The 20,811-nt window shown below is 40.0% G+C and overlaps 1 protein-coding gene across 16 annotated transcripts in view; it reads left to right on the top strand.

The window, feature by feature from the left end:
* MAST4 (microtubule associated serine/threonine kinase family member 4) overlaps nt 1-20,811 on the top strand; it is a 556,979-nt gene that overhangs the window by 205,688 nt on the left and 330,480 nt on the right. For 2 of the 16 annotated variants that reach the window (XM_079144842.1, XM_079144859.1), the window contains exon 1: nt 2,624-19,715. The exons of 11 other annotated variants lie outside the window; for them this stretch is intronic. In XM_079144842.1, the coding sequence (XP_079000968.1) occupies nt 19,677-19,715 (39 nt within the window). In that variant the 5' untranslated portion in view covers nt 2,624-19,676. Of the gene's footprint in view, nt 1-2,623; nt 19,716-20,811 lie in introns of those variants that run through there. 3 more of the 16 variants (XM_079144844.1, XM_079144846.1, XM_079144848.1) reach the window with 3 other exon arrangements.

The following is a 20,811-nucleotide window of genomic DNA, read 5'->3' as shown; positions in this document are numbered from 1 at the left end:
AGGGTTTCCAGAGGTCTAACCTCTTGTCCCCAGTGACCTGTTGCACCGTGGCTACCCATCCTCTTGTCTTTCCTTCATTAAAAAAAAAAAAAAAAAAAAAAAAAAAAAAAAATCTTTTATTTGGTTTCTTCCCTTTCACTCTTCTAATTCCGTTTCCCCAGTTTCCAGTTTCCCCTCACAGGGGACTTTGCATTCTTACACTCTTGGGAATTTTTCCTCTCCTTGCCCTCTTCTCAAACCAAGGCACAGACCTGATTCCTTGAAGAACAGACTCTCCCGTGTCTATTTCCCTTGACTTTGGAGTCCTTCCTTTCCACCCTACCAGTCCTTTAATGTTGGCTGCATTGATATCAAAGTTGATATCCCTAGGTATCTCTAGATGGCAGCATCTCCCTCCCTCTGCCTTGAGGCTACACTAGAACAGAACAGTTGACTGTCTCCAGGAGGAGGATGTGAGTGTCTTTACCGCATGTCCCCTTTGCCCTGTCTTCTCTTTCCAGGTGAGGTTTAAACGGGGCAGACAACCACATTGTGAAATATCCAGTACATTGTTTCCCTGGCTTCCCTGTCACAGTCTTTAATTTGCCAAGTCAGACATGGGAATCTCATTATTCAGCCATGTTCATTCTGGTGGAATTTTGTTGTGAAAAACATTGCTTTAAAATGCAGCCTGAGGCTTTTGGTTAGTAATCTCTTAAATGACTACACACCAGGGCTCCTGGGTAGTGCTGTTGGAATGACATGGGATCTGAAATGTGAAGCAGTAGGAACTGTTTTGTCCAGCACCAGCTGGGCCGGCTCTCTGATGTGTGAAGTTCCAACTTTGGTTCTTGAGTGACTCGATTTAACATTGATATCAAATAAACATCCTCAAATCAAATAAATTATGTCATTTTCTGGTTCAGAAGACTTTAAAAATGAAGATAATGCAGAATTGAAATGAAGTGTAGAAGAATGTTCTGCTTTTAAACAATTTTATATTATGATATATTGTTTGGCTAGTTGTAATTTTATATTTTAACTCACCTCTTCCCCCTGACACTTTGGACTCCTTGAAGCCTGAGTTTGTTTCTGTTGTTGCAAGATCAGGACTTTGCATGCATTTCTGGAACCTTCTTCCATTTACAGCATCCTCTTTGCCCTGCATTTGGTGGTGCCTGATATTGTAGGACAAACAAATTATCCCAGAATATTTAAATACACCTTAACGTCTGTGTTCCAGTGGAATTGTGTTTAGTTTATTTAAACAAAAAATGGAACAGCTCAGGGAGCACCTGCAATAATAATGGATGTGCTGCTGTGTCCTGGGTCAGCCTTTTCTCTGTGGCTGTGGAATTGAAACCTAAGCAAAAGAGATGAGCCAGACCTGAATAATAAGAAGCATTTTTGTACTTTACTGGGAAATGTGCAGGTTGGAGAAGTATTTCTCTTCTGAAGGATATTTTTTTTTTTTTTAAATGAGACCTAGAATCTCTCCCAGGATTAGGAGAGAGCTTCTGTAACTAACAACCCACTAAACTGTCCTTTTGTGCCAGCATGTCTGTGTGCCTTTAACACAGTGCTTTTTGTTCGTGGTGTCTTTCCCATAGTTTGAAATGAAGTGTCCCCCTCCCCTTGTGTGTAGACAAACAGCTTTGGACTCAGAGGGAAAGGCGTGTAATTCAACTGGAAGAAAACTTACAAAGAGCAGCCTCTTAAGGCATTTCTACAGTGATCACTAATCAGAAATGCTCTTGCCACATGTTACTTTTCTAATAAGCCACAGGGAAGCTTTAATGGTTACCCACGACACCAGTACAAATTCAGAGCTGTATGGTTATGATTTGCAATTGGTCAGTGACAACCTCCTAGCATTCTCATGGGAGGAATGGTCTTCCTGGGAGGAGAGCAGGAAGCTCAGTCATTTCGTTGACATGTTCTTCCTTCGTTGCTGCTGATTTCCATTTTAGCAGTAACATTTTTTTTTTTTTTAATACAGGGATTATGAAAAAAGAACCACAGTGTTGTTACCCATCTTGACATTTTTATAAAAAGTCATATAAATACAGTACTAAAAAAATGCCAAGAATATAAGATGGTATAAAATAAAAAGTGGCGGATATAGTTCAGTGGTAGAGTGCTTGTTTAGAGCGTACGTAAGACCCTAGGTTTGATTCCCCAGTACCCCAAAAACAAAAATAAAAAGGCAAAATGCTGATTCCCTTTTATGGCAGACATGATGTTGCAGGCCTGTAATCCCAGCAACTTGGGAGCGCAAGGCAGGAGAATCACAGATTTGAGGCAGCCTTGATGACCTAGTGAGACCCTGTCTCAAGTTTAAAAATAAATAAATAATAGAAAAATAAAAAGAACTGGGAATGTAGCACAGTGGTAAAGCACCACTGGGTTCAATCCCCTGTACTGCAGTCAGTTAATCAGTCAATCAATCAATCAGTGGTTTGCTCCTCTCCCTAATTCCTCTCTATAAAGGTAATTATTGCTATTTGTTCCTTGTTAGTTGTTCCAGAAAAAAAGAAACCACTATGGACAATTAAAATATATACTACTAAAAAAGTTTATATACTTTTTTGAGTTTTGACTTTTTATGCGGGGGTGGGGGGGGTGGAGTGGTATCAGGGATTGAACTCAGGGGCACTCAGCCACTGAGTCCCATCCCCAGCCCTATTTTGTATTTTATTTAGAGACAGGGTCTCACTGAGTTGCTTAGCACCTTGCTTTTACTGAGACTGGCTTTGAACTCCCAATCCTCCCGCCTCAGCCTCCCAAGCCACTGGGATTACAGGCGTGTGCCACCACACCCAGCTGAGCTTTGCTTTTTATCTTCATCGAAAGGTCTCTGAGCAGCATGTACAACTCCTCCGTGTCCTCTGTAATGGTGGCACAGTACCTCATCACATGGAAACACGAGTGTATAAATTGCCCTATTAGTACCCAGGGAGTGGACTCCCAAACAGCTTTAAAGTCTTGAGACTGTGACCCATATGACATCAGTGGAGACTGCAAGGGCACCATGGTTTTTAGTTGCAGAGTGATTTGCAGTTGTTGGTGAGGTAAGTCTTCTCCGGGGTTTAATCAGGATGACAGTGCTCACTGTGTTGTGCTAAAGAAATGCTGGCTGTCATGACAGATAACACTCAGCCCTCACTGGCCTAACATGATAGCAGTGTGCTTCTCCCGCACCTTACAGGCTGCCTGGTGGTCTGTGCAGAGTTCCACACACTGGTCATTCAGGGACTTAGGCTGACAGGCCTTCTGCCATCTTTATGTTGCTTCTGCAATCCCTTTGATGTCAAGACCCAGATGATACATAAGGGATTTAAAGGGATAGGATGGCATGGTAAGTGTTACTGGGCTAGATCTTGAGGAGTGGCATGCATTGACCTAGATTCCATTGTTCAGACTCAGTCTTGTGACCATACCCAACTGCAAGAGAGGCTGGGAAATGTGTTCTAGCTGTATACCCAGAAATAAGGGAAACAGGTTTGATGAACAAGTAAGAAGTGAGTTAACATGACCATAAACATGAACGGGAGTGCCACCATAACATTGGTTGTCACCGAAAGCTGTGCATCTGGGCCTCCTGTCTCCTCCTTTGACATTGCTGGTATGGGGTACACCTGGCTAGTAATTCTAGAAGAGATGCTGGCCTCTCTGTCCTTCGATTCTTTCCGCCCTTTTCTTCTCCAACTGCACAGTTCTTTAATCAGAATGGTATTGTCTGCCACATGAAGAGGTCTTAATACAAATGTGTGACTGAACTTGAGGAAGAAAAGGGAGGCAGCAAAGTGTGATGGGAAGGCTTTTGCTGTGCCACCTGGAAGACTGTCCTGTGCAAGCAGAAGCAGTAGTGGACAACTGCATGTCCCTGCCCTCTGTTCTGTGTCTAACTATTTGCAGGGAGATGATCCCTGGGGGCTTTCCAGGTGACGGCTTTCTGGAATAGAGGAGGGCCAACTGCACACAGGAGCTAGGCAGAGGCCCAGTGAGTCTGCCAGGCAGAAGTGGTGCCTGTTGGCCTCTCTGTGCAGCCACCTGGGCTCCCTCACAGTTGGTGTCTGAGCACTGGAGAGAGAGATGTCAGTAACGCTCTGCTGCCCCTGGCTCTGCTGCAGAGGAATCCCATCTTGGCTATGGCAACAAATCAACAGTTTATGGCCACATGCAGCTTGATCGTTTGAGAATTAGTGAAGATTATGTATTACCCTGCAACAGCAGTCTGTTTTTTTAGTGATACCATTTTAGGGTAGGAGTGAAAAATAAAAAGCAGCTATCTTCTTGGCACATGTTTCTTTCCAATGCAAGAAACAAATACTTAAGAGACAGACTTGTCTAAACATGTAGAACTTTAACTGAGGAAATGATTTAGAAACTGTTGGAAAATAGGTTCTTTGTCCCTCCCTGCTCCTCCCTGTTTGCCACTTTTCTTTGTGTTTATTCAGATAAATTGGATGCATTTCAGAGCTTGGGAAAGCCTCAGAGTATTTCTGATGTCTTGCTAGAACATATAATACATCCTGGGTAAGTTAACATCTGTTATCTTAAGCGTTTTAGTAGTTGGTCATGTCAAGGAAGTGTCATCTGGTGAACATCTTGATTTAGCCATCTGTTGGGGCGATTGCAGTCGTATGTAAAGGGGCAAATGGACACAGAAAAAGGAATTGAAAAGACTAGTAACTCTCAAATGATGAAGGCATCTCACACTCTTTAAATAATGGTGCCTGTCAGGTTTTTGGGCACTTTTCTCAGAAAGGAGAAAAGATATTAAAAAGATAGCTGCAAATGCAACAGGGACCGACAGAGAACCCAGTGACTTTAGAAATCAATACTGGAATCATGTACCTTGGCTATCATTTATCAAAGCATCTCAAATTATTTTACAGAGGAGTTCACGAGTCCCCTAATTTTGCAAATGAAGCAATTGATGGCTCGCTGTAAACTGCTTCTTTTATCCACAGTTTCAGGCTGTGGTCAGGAAGCAGAAAAACAACAAACAGCATCAGGAAAGCATAGCATAATGAAAGGCTGGCGTGGGCTAGCTGGATAACGGTGTGATCGTATGCACAAGAACACCATCGATAAGTATCTTTATGAGACAGCCAGTGTGTACGGAGCTGGCTACTGAGTCACACTAGACCAGGAAGTAGCCAGGGAAACAATCAATAGAAGACGTATTACTGAAAATTAATATTCCTCTACTGAATTATTCCTATTGATTCAGGGATTTCAAAAATGGCCTTAAATAGTTTGATGAATAAAAGCCTTTGTATTTCTTAAGCAGGACCAAACTAACAGGAAATCTCTAACACAAAACCTTGAAGCATGGCTCAGAAACGTACAGCTTGCATCGTATATCCTCAGGAGGGTCCTGCCTGTGTTTGCCTAGAGAGGGGGTTATCTTGCAAAGCCATATGCCGTAGAGCTTCATTTTCCATGGTCAAATCTTTGCTCTGAAAGAACCTGAGTTTCCTAAGTAGTCAGAAGAAACATTAACAGCATAATCTATAAAGAGGAAAATAGAAGTGCTTGCAATATAGGGAGCGAGTCAGACCTTTGAAATTAGGAGCATGTCAGACGGAGGGTGGAAAGGGGAGTTCTGAGAGTTTGGAAATAGAAGCCTATGGTTCGCTCTGAAGGGCAGCTCTGCTGCGTTGCCCTTGGAGCCCAGAATCCTGTGCTGCTGCCAGGGAATGTCAGTGGTTTTGGGGAGGAGCTGCCCTTGACCATGGTTGGCTGCCACTGCCTCCTCCCTCCAGGGTCTGCCTTCCCTGTTCTCTACTTTTCTCTGAGGTCCGTACCTCTCTTGTAGTAGAGAAGCATATTATTTATGGCAGATAAAAAGTTAGTGCCGATAAGCAGCATTATCGCTGGGGCTCAGTTGACACATCTCTGAAATGAAGGGTTGTTAGTGCCTGGTTTCACCTCTAAAATGGAATGATTCTAGGTTCAGCTAAGACGGACCATCCTTCCTGAAGCCCTGCCTGGGAAATTAATGAGAACGCTTTTATATTCTAAGCATTTTTTGAGGAAATCTAATTCCTAATAAAATGTTCTTAGCATATTTTGTTCAATTTAACTTCTCGACCTTTTATCGGCTTCTTATGGAAAGCTTTTCATCTTAAGACTTAAGGTGATAAACTCTTTTTGTCGGGAGTGTATTTTCACAAATATTAGCAAAAATATCATAGAGAAATACTCATAATTGGTGAATATCTGGGTGAAAAGCTTTAAGCATATTTATTCTATTTTTCCAAATGGGTTAGATTTGAAAAATTTGAAACTAAAATATTGGAGGTTAAAAAATAATAGGCAAATGTATTTTCTCTTCCCTTAAGGAAACTAAGACAAATTAAAGAAAGCATTTTATTAAATGACTTTCCCAAGGACATTTTGAAGTTAAGTGGAAGAACTGGGTATAGATTCCAGTAGCTCAGTTTCCCATCTTGTGCTTTTAGGACTTATCTTGCCACTAAAGGAAAGACAGGCAGGAAGGATTATCCTTCAGGTCCTGATACGGAACAAAATGTCTCTGAGCCTTGCAGCATTTCTGTGTGTTTTCTTATAAATTATCCAAGTGGGAATGGCAGGAGATCGGTACCTGATTGTCAGCTTTATAAAACTGCTAATTGGGACTGGAGTATAGCTTAGTGATAGAGTGCTCTCTAGCATATGCAAGGCCTTGGTTTTGATCCCCAGCAGCAGTGCAAAACAAACAGACAAAAACCCAACCAAACAAGCACAAAACTTTCCTAATTGAATGGCATTAGGTGACTATTTCATCCACAGAGAAAGAAATGGGTGATTCTGGTTCTGAACTTAGAACTTAAATTTATGATAGCTGGAAACAGAAAATGAATTCATGCTAAGCACCATTTCACAGTGAAAGAAGGAATGTTAGATACAAGTCCGACTGTCTGATGGAGAGGTGAAATTCAGCATCAAATGCTGTACTCTTGCACTGCTTTCAGGATTGAGGGTTTTTTTGGAAGTCATGGTAAACACTGTGTAGAGGCTGAGAAGGCCTTAAGTTGTCTTCCTTGTCTGTCACTGTGGAAAGTGAGGAGGGAGAGGGCAAGCTCTCAGTCTACCTTCTGGTAGAGAAGATGGGTCTCCAGAGACACCTTTCCAGGAACAGACAGTGATATTTGCCTGGCACCATCTTACCTCTCACCCCAGAGCCTCAGGGAAGCAGTGTCCTCAGATATTTTTCAGAGTTTTGTCACATTACCTGGCCTAGTAACAAATTACAAAATCAAGATAACCTGTTTATGATCATTGTGAATCTTGTTAATGTTATGGAATTTGGAAAAAGCTAAGAATTAGTACTGTGCCTTCTCAGAGATGGTGAGCTACATTTGGGTCATCAGCATGGGAGGGGAATCATTTTCTTCCTGGCCTCAAGCAGCTTTTTTCCTCTTGGGGGCCTCATACATTTGGAGGAGTAGCTATAAATATGTAAAGGAAGCCAGTCTCCTAAGTGAATGGTTCTGTACATCATTTTCCAGAGCACTTTTGATGGGACAGACTCAGCGTTTGTCATGTTTGTCATTTGATTATTGTCTGAGAAATATTTTCACCAACCTCTTATCTCCATTAACTCAGATAATCAAGAGTTTTTTTTACAACTGGAAGGCACTGGTAAGTATACTGATGCAAGTAGTATTTTATCCACTAGGTGGCACATCAGCAAATCTACTTTGCAATCCATAGAAGTAAAAAAATTGTGATGTGTGAAAAATGAAGCATCCATAATATATGTGAGAGAAAGGTATGCAAGGTGATTCACTAAGCCAGCTGGGAAAAACACAATCAGAGTATATAAAACTAATTGTCTCATTGTTAAACTATCAGTAGGACCTTTTGTAAAACTAATAGACTGCTCGAAATTAAAATGCTTTATTATGGCACATGGGGATTTTTTTTCTGTAATAGTTGGCTTTAGATCACAGCTACAAGTAAGAGAATACTGTTAATCTTGATAGCATTTAAATTTTAGGGAATGATGTACAGAAGATGTTTTGGCATCCTGGGTTTATATACTTGAATTATGGTCAAAAAAATGGTACATACTTGAGTTGGAGAAATTCTTTCTGGTAACTTTTAAAAAAAATGAACAAAAGAACACACTGAATGTTTCTGGAACGTATTATCAACAGCTCATTATAAAACACCAGAGTTAAATGAATAACTTCATGCCGAGAGTCTATTAGCTATGGTTTAATACTAAAAAATGGTCAAAGAGGCTTCTTTGGAAGCATGCAAAGGAAGCAAATTTTGCATTTGATACAGGTATCCTCTCTGAAAACTGAGTAGTAAAATTAGTAGCATACTTCTAAAACATGTATTTCAGAAGACAAATAAGAATATTTTTAAAAATTCTGCTTTCTAGTCACTTATTAGGATTTCATTTTATTCTCCACCTCCCCCGAAAGAAATCTGTATTTTTTTCTAATGAGTTAAGGTAAAGAATCTCTGTATATTGCTTTAAAAAGTGTAATGAGATTTTTCTTTATTAGTTTTATCTGTAGGTAAAACTGTCATGATGTACACATCTTGTTGCATCCAGTTTTCTTTAGAGGACAGTTAAAGAATACAATTAACAGGCTTCTCACAAATGTCCTTACTCTGTGTCTCAGAGGAGAGCCGTGACAGGTTTTCAAGGTTGTCAGGTGAGGTATGAATTCACCAGAGTTCGGGTGGCACTGGAGAAACCTCAGGAAGGAACAGATGAAGGATCTTGTTTGCTTTTAATAATTGAGTCATGGAATATGTTTAGTAAGACCTAGACAGATCAGATTTACCCAGTTCATTGAACTTGAGTCTTAGAGGAAGGTTGTGCACAAAGTGCCTTGTCTTTCCATAAAAATGCTAATCTTCAGTGAGAAGAAATTAAAGTCACATTCTTTTATGGCCTCAGGGATCAATACTTCCTTTTCCTTCTACTTCCCTTTGGTTACTTCGCTTCCTCTCCCCTCTTCTCAAGTTTTATAATCACTTATGGGAAAGATTGTTTGAGTTCTAAGAGGGTTCCTAGTATAAATCTTTTAGGTATTTAAGCTAAATATGTTAAGAGTGTAATAAGTAAAAGGCAATTATACTCTGCAAATTTGGGAAGAGAGAAAGGGACAGAATTTGTGGGGTCTGGTTTTTGTGAACTCAGAAGAGATGTCAGAGTCCAGGATGGTTGTGGTTGGAGAGAGAAGTCCCTTTTAGGAGCCAGAACCATGGTGTCTTGTGATGCCCACACACCCAGCTGGACTTCCCTGTGTGTGCCTGTGTGGCAGCTGTCATCTTTGCCTGGCATTCTTTCTTCTGCCCCCCCTCTCCTCTCTGCCCCAGAGACTTCCCACATTCTTAGGCCAGTGAGTCCTAACTTGTCTGCACATTGGACTCACCTGGGGAGCTTCAGAAACCTGATTCCTGGGGCCCACCCTCTTCCCCCTGGAATTGTGATTCAGTTGTTTTGGTTGTGGCCTCAGTTTAGGGGGACTAATAAAAGATCCTCCACTGATTGTTGTCTGTTTTGCACTGTTTACTACTTCTCCCAAACCCTCCCTCACTCTCTGCCCACCTTCCATATCTCAGCATCCCCAGCACCTTGCTGGTACTGGCACTATGTTGCTACATATTTCCTGTCTTTTGTTTATTTATTCACGTGTCTTGGGACTGTGAGACCTAAGAGTTTCCCTCTTTCTCTTCTCAACATCCATCATAATGCCTGACTCATGGTTGATACTTAGTGATTGGTTTTTGAATTAAGGGGATAAAAAAATAGCAATACAATGATTTAAACAAATCGACTCATGCACTTCTGACTTAGGAATTTTCATCGCCCAGGTAGATATTCTCCTTCACTTGAAGAGCATAGATTCTCTAATCTCTCGTCTTTTCTTCAAGCAGTGATAAGTATATAAAATTAAAGAGGAATATGTTCTGTTGGTTGGTATTAGCTGGAGTCATAAAAGCCAGCTTTAGATAAGAGGACCAAGGAGGGCTAAGCTTGGATTCAATAAAGCTCAAGGAAGTGAGTGGAAATTGTCGATTTCTAACAGACTAATTCCCCATCGCTTTACTTAGAGAATATTAATTTATCTCATTGATGATAATCTGACCAATTTATTGTAGCATTAAAAATGCAAATTAGTTACCATATCAAAATATTCACTTGTGTGCCTAAGACTTTTTAAATTTTATTTTTTATTTTATTAGGTGATAATGGGAGGCATAATTGTTAATGTTTGATTCTGGCAAAATACAATTAGTTTCTCTGAAACACATTGTGCATTAATGATATCATTAAGATTAATGAATATAAATGAATGAGCTGGGGATTTCAAATAGAACATAGTGACTTTGTATCAGTGTGTAAAATTTGAGATAGATTTTCTTGATTTTTATGGATAATGTGCTCAAATTTCTATTGAATTCTTATATAAAGAGTAGAGAGAAGATAAATCTAAGAAATTAAACTACCAAAGGATCAATTTTTTTTTTAACTTTTACTGTCATTTTTGGGGAAAAAAACTTTATAAATTGATTTTGGCTAAAGAAAACCACGCTTTGGTTTTACTTTAAGAAAAGTTTTAAGGATAGCATTTAATATATATATCCGGGTCCTGAATGTGTAAAAGTGTATATTTTGGTGAATTAAAAAATAAGGATCATAAATCTTTACTCATTAAAATTAGATGTGATTTAATGACATTTTTGTATATACCAGATGTTCTACAATAGCATTTATGTTAATAATTTTTAAATGTTATTAAGAAAACTCAATAAAGTATTTATTTCTCTTGAGCTAAGAGATGGAGAAAGGTGACAAGCAGAAAGAGATGCTACTAATCACTGTCTTAGGGAAGAGTCCTGGACTAAAATTGCAACACCCCTTCCCAAATCATAGGGTATTCTGAGTACTGATGCATGACTGTATGAAGACTGTGTCTTTATAGTATAGAAAGAAATCTGACCACAGTGTAAACCAGAACAGGTTGAACTATGGACTATGCACTAGAAATTTAAGCACGGTGTTTTCTACATCTTCTTGCTCAATTAGACAGATACGAATACTGTGACCTCAGGTAGTGCTTACTGTGACTTCTTCCTATTGTATATATATATCCTTGCCGTGATCGTCACTGAACGCTTGTTTCTCCTCTCTGTGCATATGCATGTGTGGGTATACACACTTTTTTAAAAAATTTGTTTGAGTGTCTATTTGAGAGTTTTGCAGGCAGCCCTTGCCCCTGAGTTGCAGTTGAAGTCCTGGTGGGATGGATGAGGAAAAAAGAGGTATTTTGCAGCGTGGCTACTGTCTGGGCGCTGGGTCCTGGACTGAGAAACCTGAATTCTCTTGTTAGCTTTGCTTTTCTGCTGTTTTCACGACCTTGGGCTCTTCTTTTAACCTCATTGTCTCACTTTCCTCATTGGTAAATTGAACCAGTCTCTTTCCTTTCTACTTCACAAGGAACTGATGAGGATTAATGATGTAGAATCTGGATCCCATTTTGTGTTTCTCAGAAGAGTACATTTAAGTGAGGCCAGAAGACAGAGTTAATATCGCAGAGAAGTGGGACACACATTGCTTACCAGGCTGTATGATAGAGTCCCAAGGAGTACTTGCTTCTTTTTCAGCCGTAAACTAGTTGGCAGGTGGCAGCCCCATTTCTCTTCTTGTCTGAAGTGGAGGCATGTTAGTGCAGGATGATAGAAAGTCAAAGCAAATGTGGGGCATAATGGAATGACAAAATTCAGGGGGAACGCGTACGCTTCTGCGTTCTTGCCTGAAAGAAATCTGTTTTTTTTTTTTTTTTTTTTTTAAATCATTTATATGTACACCTCTTGGACCTCTTGGCTACTCAGTATTTGTAGAGTCACCAAAGTGCTGGGCCTTGTGTGTATAATGCAAACAAGGTCAGAATGTTTGCAGTCAAGCTTCAGAATTAATTGAACCTGATGCCTCTAGCTAGGCTAAAACTGAAGACGCGATCTTAAACTTGGGGTTTAGAACGGTCAGCTTGCTCAAGGTTACTCAGATCTATGTAGTGATATGTGTGGATATAAAAGTCTGGATGGAAAAAAGAAGCTTGATTAATAAGTTTGTGTGTGGAATCCCACCTTCACTTTATTTAGCATCTTTGTCTTTGGTCAATTGTGTCTTGAGAATTTGGAGAATTTAAATTTATTTTTTTGCTGTGTTGGAGAAAGGAAACCTTAATTGGGGTTTAGATTACAAGGTTAACAGACTTGGTTTTCTCTTTGAAAATTTCGCGGATTTTTTCCCCTTCGTGTTTGTTTTTTAAGCAGTTTAGCTAGGTAACGAGATATTTAACCTGAATCTCAGCCTTTTGTCACTGCAGGATTTAAAAAATGTTTACTATGTGTATAGATAGAAAGTGCTTTTGTAATCTCTGGTTGAGTTCTTATACTTGGAAAATAGGGGATAGAGTACATTTTTTTTTTTTAAATCTTATTTTTATCTCCAGGTACATCTTGTCACATTTTGGTAATAATTTTAGGAATATCTATCAGTTTCAGAAGCTCATAAACTACTCAGTTGATTCAAATAGACTATCACCAATATATCACTATTCAAATTTCTAAAGCTTGTGCAGTTGATAGGCATCCTGTAATGACAGTACTACCAACATCACCTCACTCATATGCTCCTGTCTTTCTATATGAATATGAAGTATAGAATTTTGCTAAATATTAGTTCATGGTCCCTGTGTTAGCTGCGTATCATTTAGAAATGAAGGAACACAATTGGAAAAAAAAATACTGGTGCTATTTCCAATTGTCAGATCTTCATAAATGCTCTCTTATGAAAAAAATGAAGTTGTATTACCCAGTTTTATTAGAAATGCTATATTTTGTTGGATTCGTGTGTTCGCAAAGTAGAGAATATTTTCCTGCTGTGATTGATGTTAGGGCATTTATGAGGATAGTCTGCTATATTTCATATGTATATGAGGGTGTCATTGTTAAAATGTTCAAAAGAAAATTATGTATGTGATTTATATTTTATTATTTCCTCCTAGGATGTAATTTTTTCAATACTATGATTCCTGTCATATTGTCAGTAGTGATTTGATGGCTAATATGCCAGAAATAATTAGATAAAAAAAAGGTGATGCAAACGTCAAGACAGTATAGCTTTCTTGTGAAAAGCCTTAAGCGAAATCATGCATGGTACATAGCAGAAATCACCAACTGCATACATTTAAGGAGTCTTCAGACTGCAGGAAGATGGGACGTGGAACTAAAAGCAAGAAGCGTGGGATGCAGCATATTTTGTAGGCATATGCTTGCTACTGACCCCACCTGCAATTTTTGCTAAATGAAATGTAGTTTAGATAATGCTGCTCTTCAGATAAATTCTGATTTTGGTGTATTGTCAATGGGAAGGTGTTAGGTCCTCTTTTTTCTTTTGAGTGAGGAAGATTTCATCTTTCCCTGGGAGGCAGCTTGCACTGTTTTATTCTCCTTCCCAATAGATTTAAAATCTTGTTCTTAGGGGAGGAAAAGACATATAGTATGAATTTCTATTTCTTTACCTTTGTTAACCTTAGAGGTTATTTGAATATTTTAAATAACTATTTTAAATTATGAGAAAAGGTAATTTGTGGTTTCAGTGTTTGTTCCTGAGTGGAATATCTCTTAGTACTTTAGATAGACTGGAACCCATTAAAGGGAGTCCTTTCCCTTTTGAGCATTGATGACACTGGTATACTAAGCTATCTGGTTCACTTGTATGTTACTTTAATACCTAGTAAATATTTCTGAAGATTTGGTTGTAATAATATTAGGTAATAATCTTATTGTGGTATTAATATTGCACAGTAGCAAATGCTGGTGTCAACCTCAGCCTAGTATTTAAGGCATTGTCCTCTCAGAGTTGACATTAGAATGTGTTTTGCGTACAGAAGCTTCAGCTCTTCACTGGTTTTAGAGATCGCTTTCCCACTTGGGAGAGTCTTTGGTGATGAGTAGGGATTGAAGGGAAGCCTCAGCCTCCTCCTCAGCCCTGAGCATGTTCCTGAGCAGGAAGGAGTCTGGAGGCCGGGGACCAGTGGGGAAGGACCAGTGTCCACAGTGAGAGGTGTTTGCCCATTTTCCAGCAGCTCATCTCTTCCTCCCTTCCCCTCTTCTCCAGCTTCCTGGTCATAAGCCCATAATGATATTTTCATTTTGCTGATGAGAAATCCAAGTTCAGGGAAGGTAAGGGACTTGCCCCAGCCTACTGAGCTGCTCATTGGCAGGACCTGAATGGGGACTGGCTCCGTGCAGGGTAATTCTAAGTAGGCCTGGGGAGTCATGGCTTCTGGCAAATGAAGGGAGAAGTCAGGCCTGGGATTTCCCCCATTTCCCTCTTTTTCCTTCCCAGCACTACGTGGAACTGGGTGAGCAGCCTTGTCCTGAGTCATTTCACCTAAAAGGAAAGAGTGATTTAGGAGCTGCCTTTGGTGGTAAATTCCAGACAAGGTTTCAGACTAGAAAATGAAGAGCTGCCCAAACCTCCACAGGTTAACAAGGATGTGTGTTATGCCTGGCACAATTGAAAGGGTGCCCATGGCTTTGTGGAATTCACGTGATTGTGAGTAAATATGGGTTGTATTTGGAACTGTGTAATTCAGAAGCATGCCAGGAGACTGAGAGTTGTTTAGACTGAACATGGAGGCTAAGGAGAGAGGGCTATGAAGAAGGTCGAGGCCATGCCCTCTAAGTTGTCTCCTGCTAGCACTCTTTGTCTCATCCTGCCCAGGGGCCTCTAGTTTCCCTCCTGACAGAGCTGCGACCCCACTCCTTTTCTTTCTTAGAAGCACAGGGCCTACAAGAATTCAGGATTTCAAATGCCTTTTTCTGGTATATTCTGATCACTGATGCTTATGATAGGGTAATTTTTCCTTAGGAGCTAAAACATCTGATGACTTACGTGTTTTTCTTTCACTTTGAAAACATTTTCCCCTCCTCTGTTTAAACACTAAAGAGGAAGGAGAGCATGGTGGTTAGAAATGCAGACTCTGGAGTCAACTTGGTGGAGGCTGGTATCCTGGTCCTAGCTTTCCTTGCCTGAGGAACCTGAGGAAGTTATTTAACCTCTCTGAGTCTCAGTTTCTTCATCTGTAAAAAGGGATAATAATTGGTACCTTATTCTTCAGGCTGTTTTGAGAGTCAAATGAGATGATTCTAATTACTTCGAGCAGTAATTAACATTTGGTATGTGATCAGTAAATGTTGACCATTATTTTTAGTATTGAGAAGTTAAATGGGGAAATAGAGTACAAATATTAGAGAAGAATTTAAATGTAAGCTCTGACATATATGTTTTCAATGCTCACAGTTGTGTTGGTCATACAGGGTTCTCGTTACCATTTAAATTGACTCAGTGGTATGATTGTAAGCATAGTGATAGATACTTGTATGCACTCTCATGGTCTGTTTCCCTTTTGTACCTTTTTATTTCCTTTATATTACCTTTTTTTTTTTTTTTTTTTTTTTGTTCTGGGAATTGAACCCAGGGCCTTGTGCATGGAAGGCAAGCACTCTACCAACTGAGCTATATCCCCAGCCCTATATTACCTTTCTTCATGCAACACATTCATTGGTCACTGACTGTTATCTTATAGTGGAAAAAGTAATTGGTGAATGAAGGGAGAGATCCATTCACTTGACCATATCGACTTACTTTTGGAATGAACACACACACAGACATACAAACCTTGTCTTAAAGTGACTCAAAGCCTCTCGTCCTAAAGTGACTGACAGGATATGGTGGTTGGAGGGTTTTGTGACTGTCTGTCCTCCTTGTTGAGAAGTAATGGTCACTGCCACACTTACATGTGAAAACATTTAGGGGAACTTACTCCCTAGATGGAGCAGGTATGGAACATTGGGAGCTCTTTCTGGTGGATGGGGGTGGGGGAGAACATGGTGACTCTTCCCTCTCACTCCTGTCCCTGGGTCATGTAGGAGGGTGGAGGGAGAAACAACTTCACCAGAAAACGATCCTCTGTACTCCCTCAGACATCAGCTCCCTCTGCTTCTGGGTGGATGTTCAGAAGGGAAGGCGAAGGGAAGGCGTGTAGCTGCTAGGAGGGGTGGAGTGGGGTGCTAAGTTAGGGCTGCAAACTTCACACAAATTTGTGTCGTAAACAACACTCCTGCTACTCACAGTGTTCTTCAGAGTCCTTCCTTAATGAGCTGAAAAATGGATCTGATCCAAAGATACCCTGACTTAGGGTAACCAACATGGAACTAGTCAAGACATGAAACTTGTTTTTAAATATGTGAAAGATGCCTGACCAGGTGAGTTTGGAGACGGACCTGCATCCTTATAGCCAATATCATCTCTGTGGCCAGTGATTACAAAATCTCCATTTACCATTCTGTGAAAATGTATACAACCGAATGCTGGTTTACCCCTGGTTTTTCCCAGTTAGGATTTGGAAAAATTTTTATTCCTGTGAAGCATTTAATTGAAGTAATTATTAAAATTTAAATTTGACCTTTTTTATACTGACCACTGATTTTGAGTGTTCCGTGAAGTTAATCATGCCTATAATGGGCATGTGATTTTATCTGTACAAATAATATTTTAAATCAAATACCGCAAAGTCCTTGGCTCTAGATAACAATTAATGACAAAGCCCACCAGATTTTATTATGTGAATACACGTGTACAAGCAGTATACCTTGAGGTTAGTACTTTGTGAATTGACTCACAATATTGTGAACATATTCTGCGAAGGTATAAAATTGCAGAAAAAATGAGTTTATTAATGGAAATTAGTCTAGATCCCAATTATTACCTGTGAATAGTGTCATCATTTGAAGTTTTTATTGCATTTTAACACATGGCTTATCTTGATGAGAAAATATATAGCAAAGGGTAAATGTAGCAATTTTCCTTTTACTATTCCCTCCGCTAAGCCATTATTGCTCAATGTTATTTTTCAGCAGCCTTTCATTTTTGTCCCAAATGTTTTTGCCTCTGGCTGGTTTTATTTCTTTAAAATGTATGTGTATCACTTCTCAAAGTGATACATTTTGACAGGTAATCGATATTTTTTCATAGTAGATTTGATGGTGTGATGGTCATAATCTTCATCTTAGACTTAGTTAATGGTGGAATACTAACCTAGATTTTATCTCAAAATATACCTTTGTTTACTTTTCATCCTCAGCCAAATTCTTTTTTGTCACTCCCACATGCCAAACAATTCCAGCTGCAAGGTACCTAAGATGCACAGGGTTCACTTCTCTGGGATGCCTGTCACCTGACTTTTGGACAGTGTCCTCAAAATGTCTTCTGATAGCAGTGCCAACTAGTTTTGCCACTGGTCACAGAAAAGAGACTTTTGGGTTCTCTTTTGCATATTTTTTTCCTCTTAGTAACCTGTGATCTTTATTTCAAGACAAAAAGCGTTTCCCCTTCTCTCTCTCCAGAGGGAACTTGGTGTTCTCCACCATACCCCACTTTTTCTAGAAGTATCATAGTACTCAGAACAGAGGTAAGGACATTATGGTTGACTTTTGATTTTAAAAGTTCAGCTTTTGGAGTCAGGTGTTTTTTTCTTCTTTCTGAAACTAGGTAGGACTTTCTCTGCCTCTGTGGACAGACAACGTGACTCTTAAGTTGGTAGCTTCCTGCCGACCTGCTCATGATCGAGGCTTTGTTCACTAGCGCCCTTGGAATTCAGGGCACTTTCTGTGTTCCTCTCTCAAAGGGGGACTTGAGGGAGAAGGGGCAACACTTGTCATTCTCTTTGTTTTCATTGAAAAAAAGGTCTTCACTTTGCAGGAGAAGGTCGACTGACAGGAGGGCTTGTGAAGGATGGGAATCTCTTCCATCAACTTTGCAGAGGACCCATAGATAGCAAAGCCATCTTGTTCTCCCTCTTCCACTTCCTCTTTTCTTTCTTTTTTTGGCACTTCAATTTAAACAGCTTTACTTTTTTCAAAATCTTTTAAAAATATGGTTTGTGCTCGAATCTGTTGGTGTACTTTGATATGCACAATGACCAGTTATGTGCTGTTTTCTTTCATTTTTTTTCCTAGGAGATGGCATTACTTCTCTACATGTAAACGAGAGCTAAAAACTCTCCAGGGCTTTCTGTGGAAGTGGTATCAAGTGAACACACTTAAGAGGAAAAGCATGCTTCTCTGTTGATCCTTTTACTGGGGTGGCATCTCTTGACAAGGAAGCTCTTTCTGTGTCTGGAGACATACGCAAAGACTGGGAACGAAAAACGCAGTCAGTTTTCCTCAGTGGTTAGATTCATAAATTCCTGAGCTATTTTTTAATGACATAATCTAATCAATTGATAGTAATCCTAATAGTATGCTGACAGCCAGAAAGGAACGAAAGCTAGTGAACTAACAGGCAAATGGATAGGGACACATTTGCTACTTCCTTCCTCTCACATTTAGAAATCTCTAAAGAGCTAGATCACCTAAAAATCCAGGAATTACTGATCTTTTAAAAAACATCTAGGCCTGCCTTTTTGACTATCTTTCTTTCAAAAACAAACAAACAAAAAAATGAATTTGTCTAATAACTAGAGTGAAGGAAGATGTGCTTCTCAAACTGCAGATAGTCCTTATGTCTCCTAGGACCAAATAATTCTCTCAATTTAAATATCTTTAGAATAGACACCAGGGGGAATAATTTATTATAAATTGGTAGTACTGTGTATTGTTACTCCTGTGCCATGCCAGTAATGAAAACTTAATATTCATCTCTTGGTTGCTTTGAATTGAAATAAGATGAGGATGAGCGGAGTAAACAAGCCGAAACAAGACTGTGAAATTGCACATGATGGGAATCTTTTTTTTTTTTTTTTTTCCTGCTTATAGACTAAAAATAGGTTAATATTCTAACCAACGATGGTTCTTAAAATTTCTTCCCCTTCCTCCCTTTTACATTTTGGTCAGTTGTCAACAGAACTTATTTTCATGAAGGAAATTAAAATCTAAGCTGTTTGTGTCTGTGGGCTCTGGATTGACTGGTGAGGTATTTATGTAAATGATCAGGGCTTTCAAGCTGGAGGTGTGAAGAGTTCTGGGAGGCAGGCTGGGAGCCGCTGCCCCAGCCCTGGTTTTCAGGTTTTCAGGCAGTGCGTGTGTGCTCTGCTACATTTTGTTTTCTTTGATGCCTTCAGAAAAGATGAGCGCCAGGGATAGTGGTGCTGCTTGGCTGACCAGCTGTGCCCTAGTTTTTCACCGTCCCAATCAGCAGCTGTCTTTTGCAGAGGTGTCTGTCACCGCTGATTTACTTAGCCACTTTGACCCTATACTTGATTCAGAAGGGGCTTGACCCAGAGCCACTGCTGAAAGCCATTTACCAGTTGCCTGGAATGCCATGGCCCGCTTTTCGGAGAAGAACAAAAAAGCGGGGATCCTACGGTTTTCCATCTGATAACGAGAGCCGCTGCCTGCGTGGATGTGTGCATTAGGTGTTGGAGCCCACTTGCTGCTCTCTCCCTCGAACTGCAAGCCTCCGTGATCTCCGAAGTTGCTGGAGTGAATAACTAAGCGGGACCAGCTGACTCCGGGCTCCAATCAGCTAGAGCGTGATGTAAGTGTTTAGCAGCTGCGGGGCTCTGAATTAGCGTGCCCAAGTAGAGGTAGTACAGCATGGCTAGACTGTGGTGAGAGGCTCAGAGAAAGCAGAGGGGGAGATGGATGAGTCCAGCATTCTAAGACGGAGAGGGCTCCAGGTAGGAATCGTTCTGTTCTTGACATGTAGCATTGTCAGTAGCCAGCCATTGAGGATTTCAAAGTTCCCTTGTCATTCCTTTACTGGGCATGAATATGTGCACCGTTCTTAGTGTCTACTTGGCAGTGAGCTCTGCCGAGTCTCTAGTTACAGGTATGACACATCACAGGTTCGATGAGGGAGGCTCTTTTGTCAGAGACAATAGATATGACTTTTAGTTTGACACTTTGGCGGCGGTTTGTTTTTCTGCTGGTTGTTCAAGAATAGTTAAACGTGGCTGGCAGTGACAGCTGATGAGCCGGTTTGGCATTCTGTCAAGTGTCTGGGAAGTCTGTGGAGGGTAGCAACTCCGTCCAGTCCTGGGAACACAGGACTCAGTTTTGCTTTGGGGTCAACCTCCTCCTAGCAGCATCTGTGTGATCGCATGGCAGTTGTGGGCAGCTGCTGGGAGTCTCCCCCGACAGTAAAATGAAAGTTTCTTCTGCTAGCAGCTCAATCAAAGTTTGCTGTAATTTATTTATATTGAAATGAGGCAAAGATATGTATCTCACAACCCTACTTTTTTGTGCCCAAGTTTCTCTTAATTAAATTACTCTGACTTTGGTGTACAAATGTATTCCAAGTTAAAACTTGGTAAATCGGAAAAGTTGGGAAAAAACAAAACAAAACAAAACAAAACATTTGTTTGGCAGTTGGTAAGTTTAAGGAAGCCAAAACATAAGTCTATCCAAAATTGGCATTTTAACTCCTAATACTCTTTTTCCTGTGTATAAGGGATATTTTTCTTTGGGAAAGAACCTCTTCATTAGCCATTGTTAAACTTAGTCATTATTTTTGTGAAATTAAGAAAAAAATGCATGCTTGCAAATACAGAATATACAGCACATTTTAGAAAGGCTTCCGTGACGGTCTTTTGAATCACAACTGATCTTCCTGTCTGCTTTTTTGTGCTGTCAATTACTAATAGTAATATTATTTAGACCACTATAATATTATAATATTGTGGGCAAACTAAGGGATTATTTGCAGGTAAACAAAAGAGGGATTAAGAAGTTGGGGTTAAATGTCATCTATTGTTCTCAACCTAAGTAAACAGC

Source organism: Sciurus vulgaris (assembly GCF_902686455.1).
Source record: "Sciurus vulgaris genome assembly, chromosome: 6".
NCBI lineage: Eukaryota > Metazoa > Chordata > Mammalia > Rodentia > Sciuridae > Sciurus > Sciurus vulgaris.
This window is presented reverse-complemented; position numbering and strand designations above follow the sequence as displayed.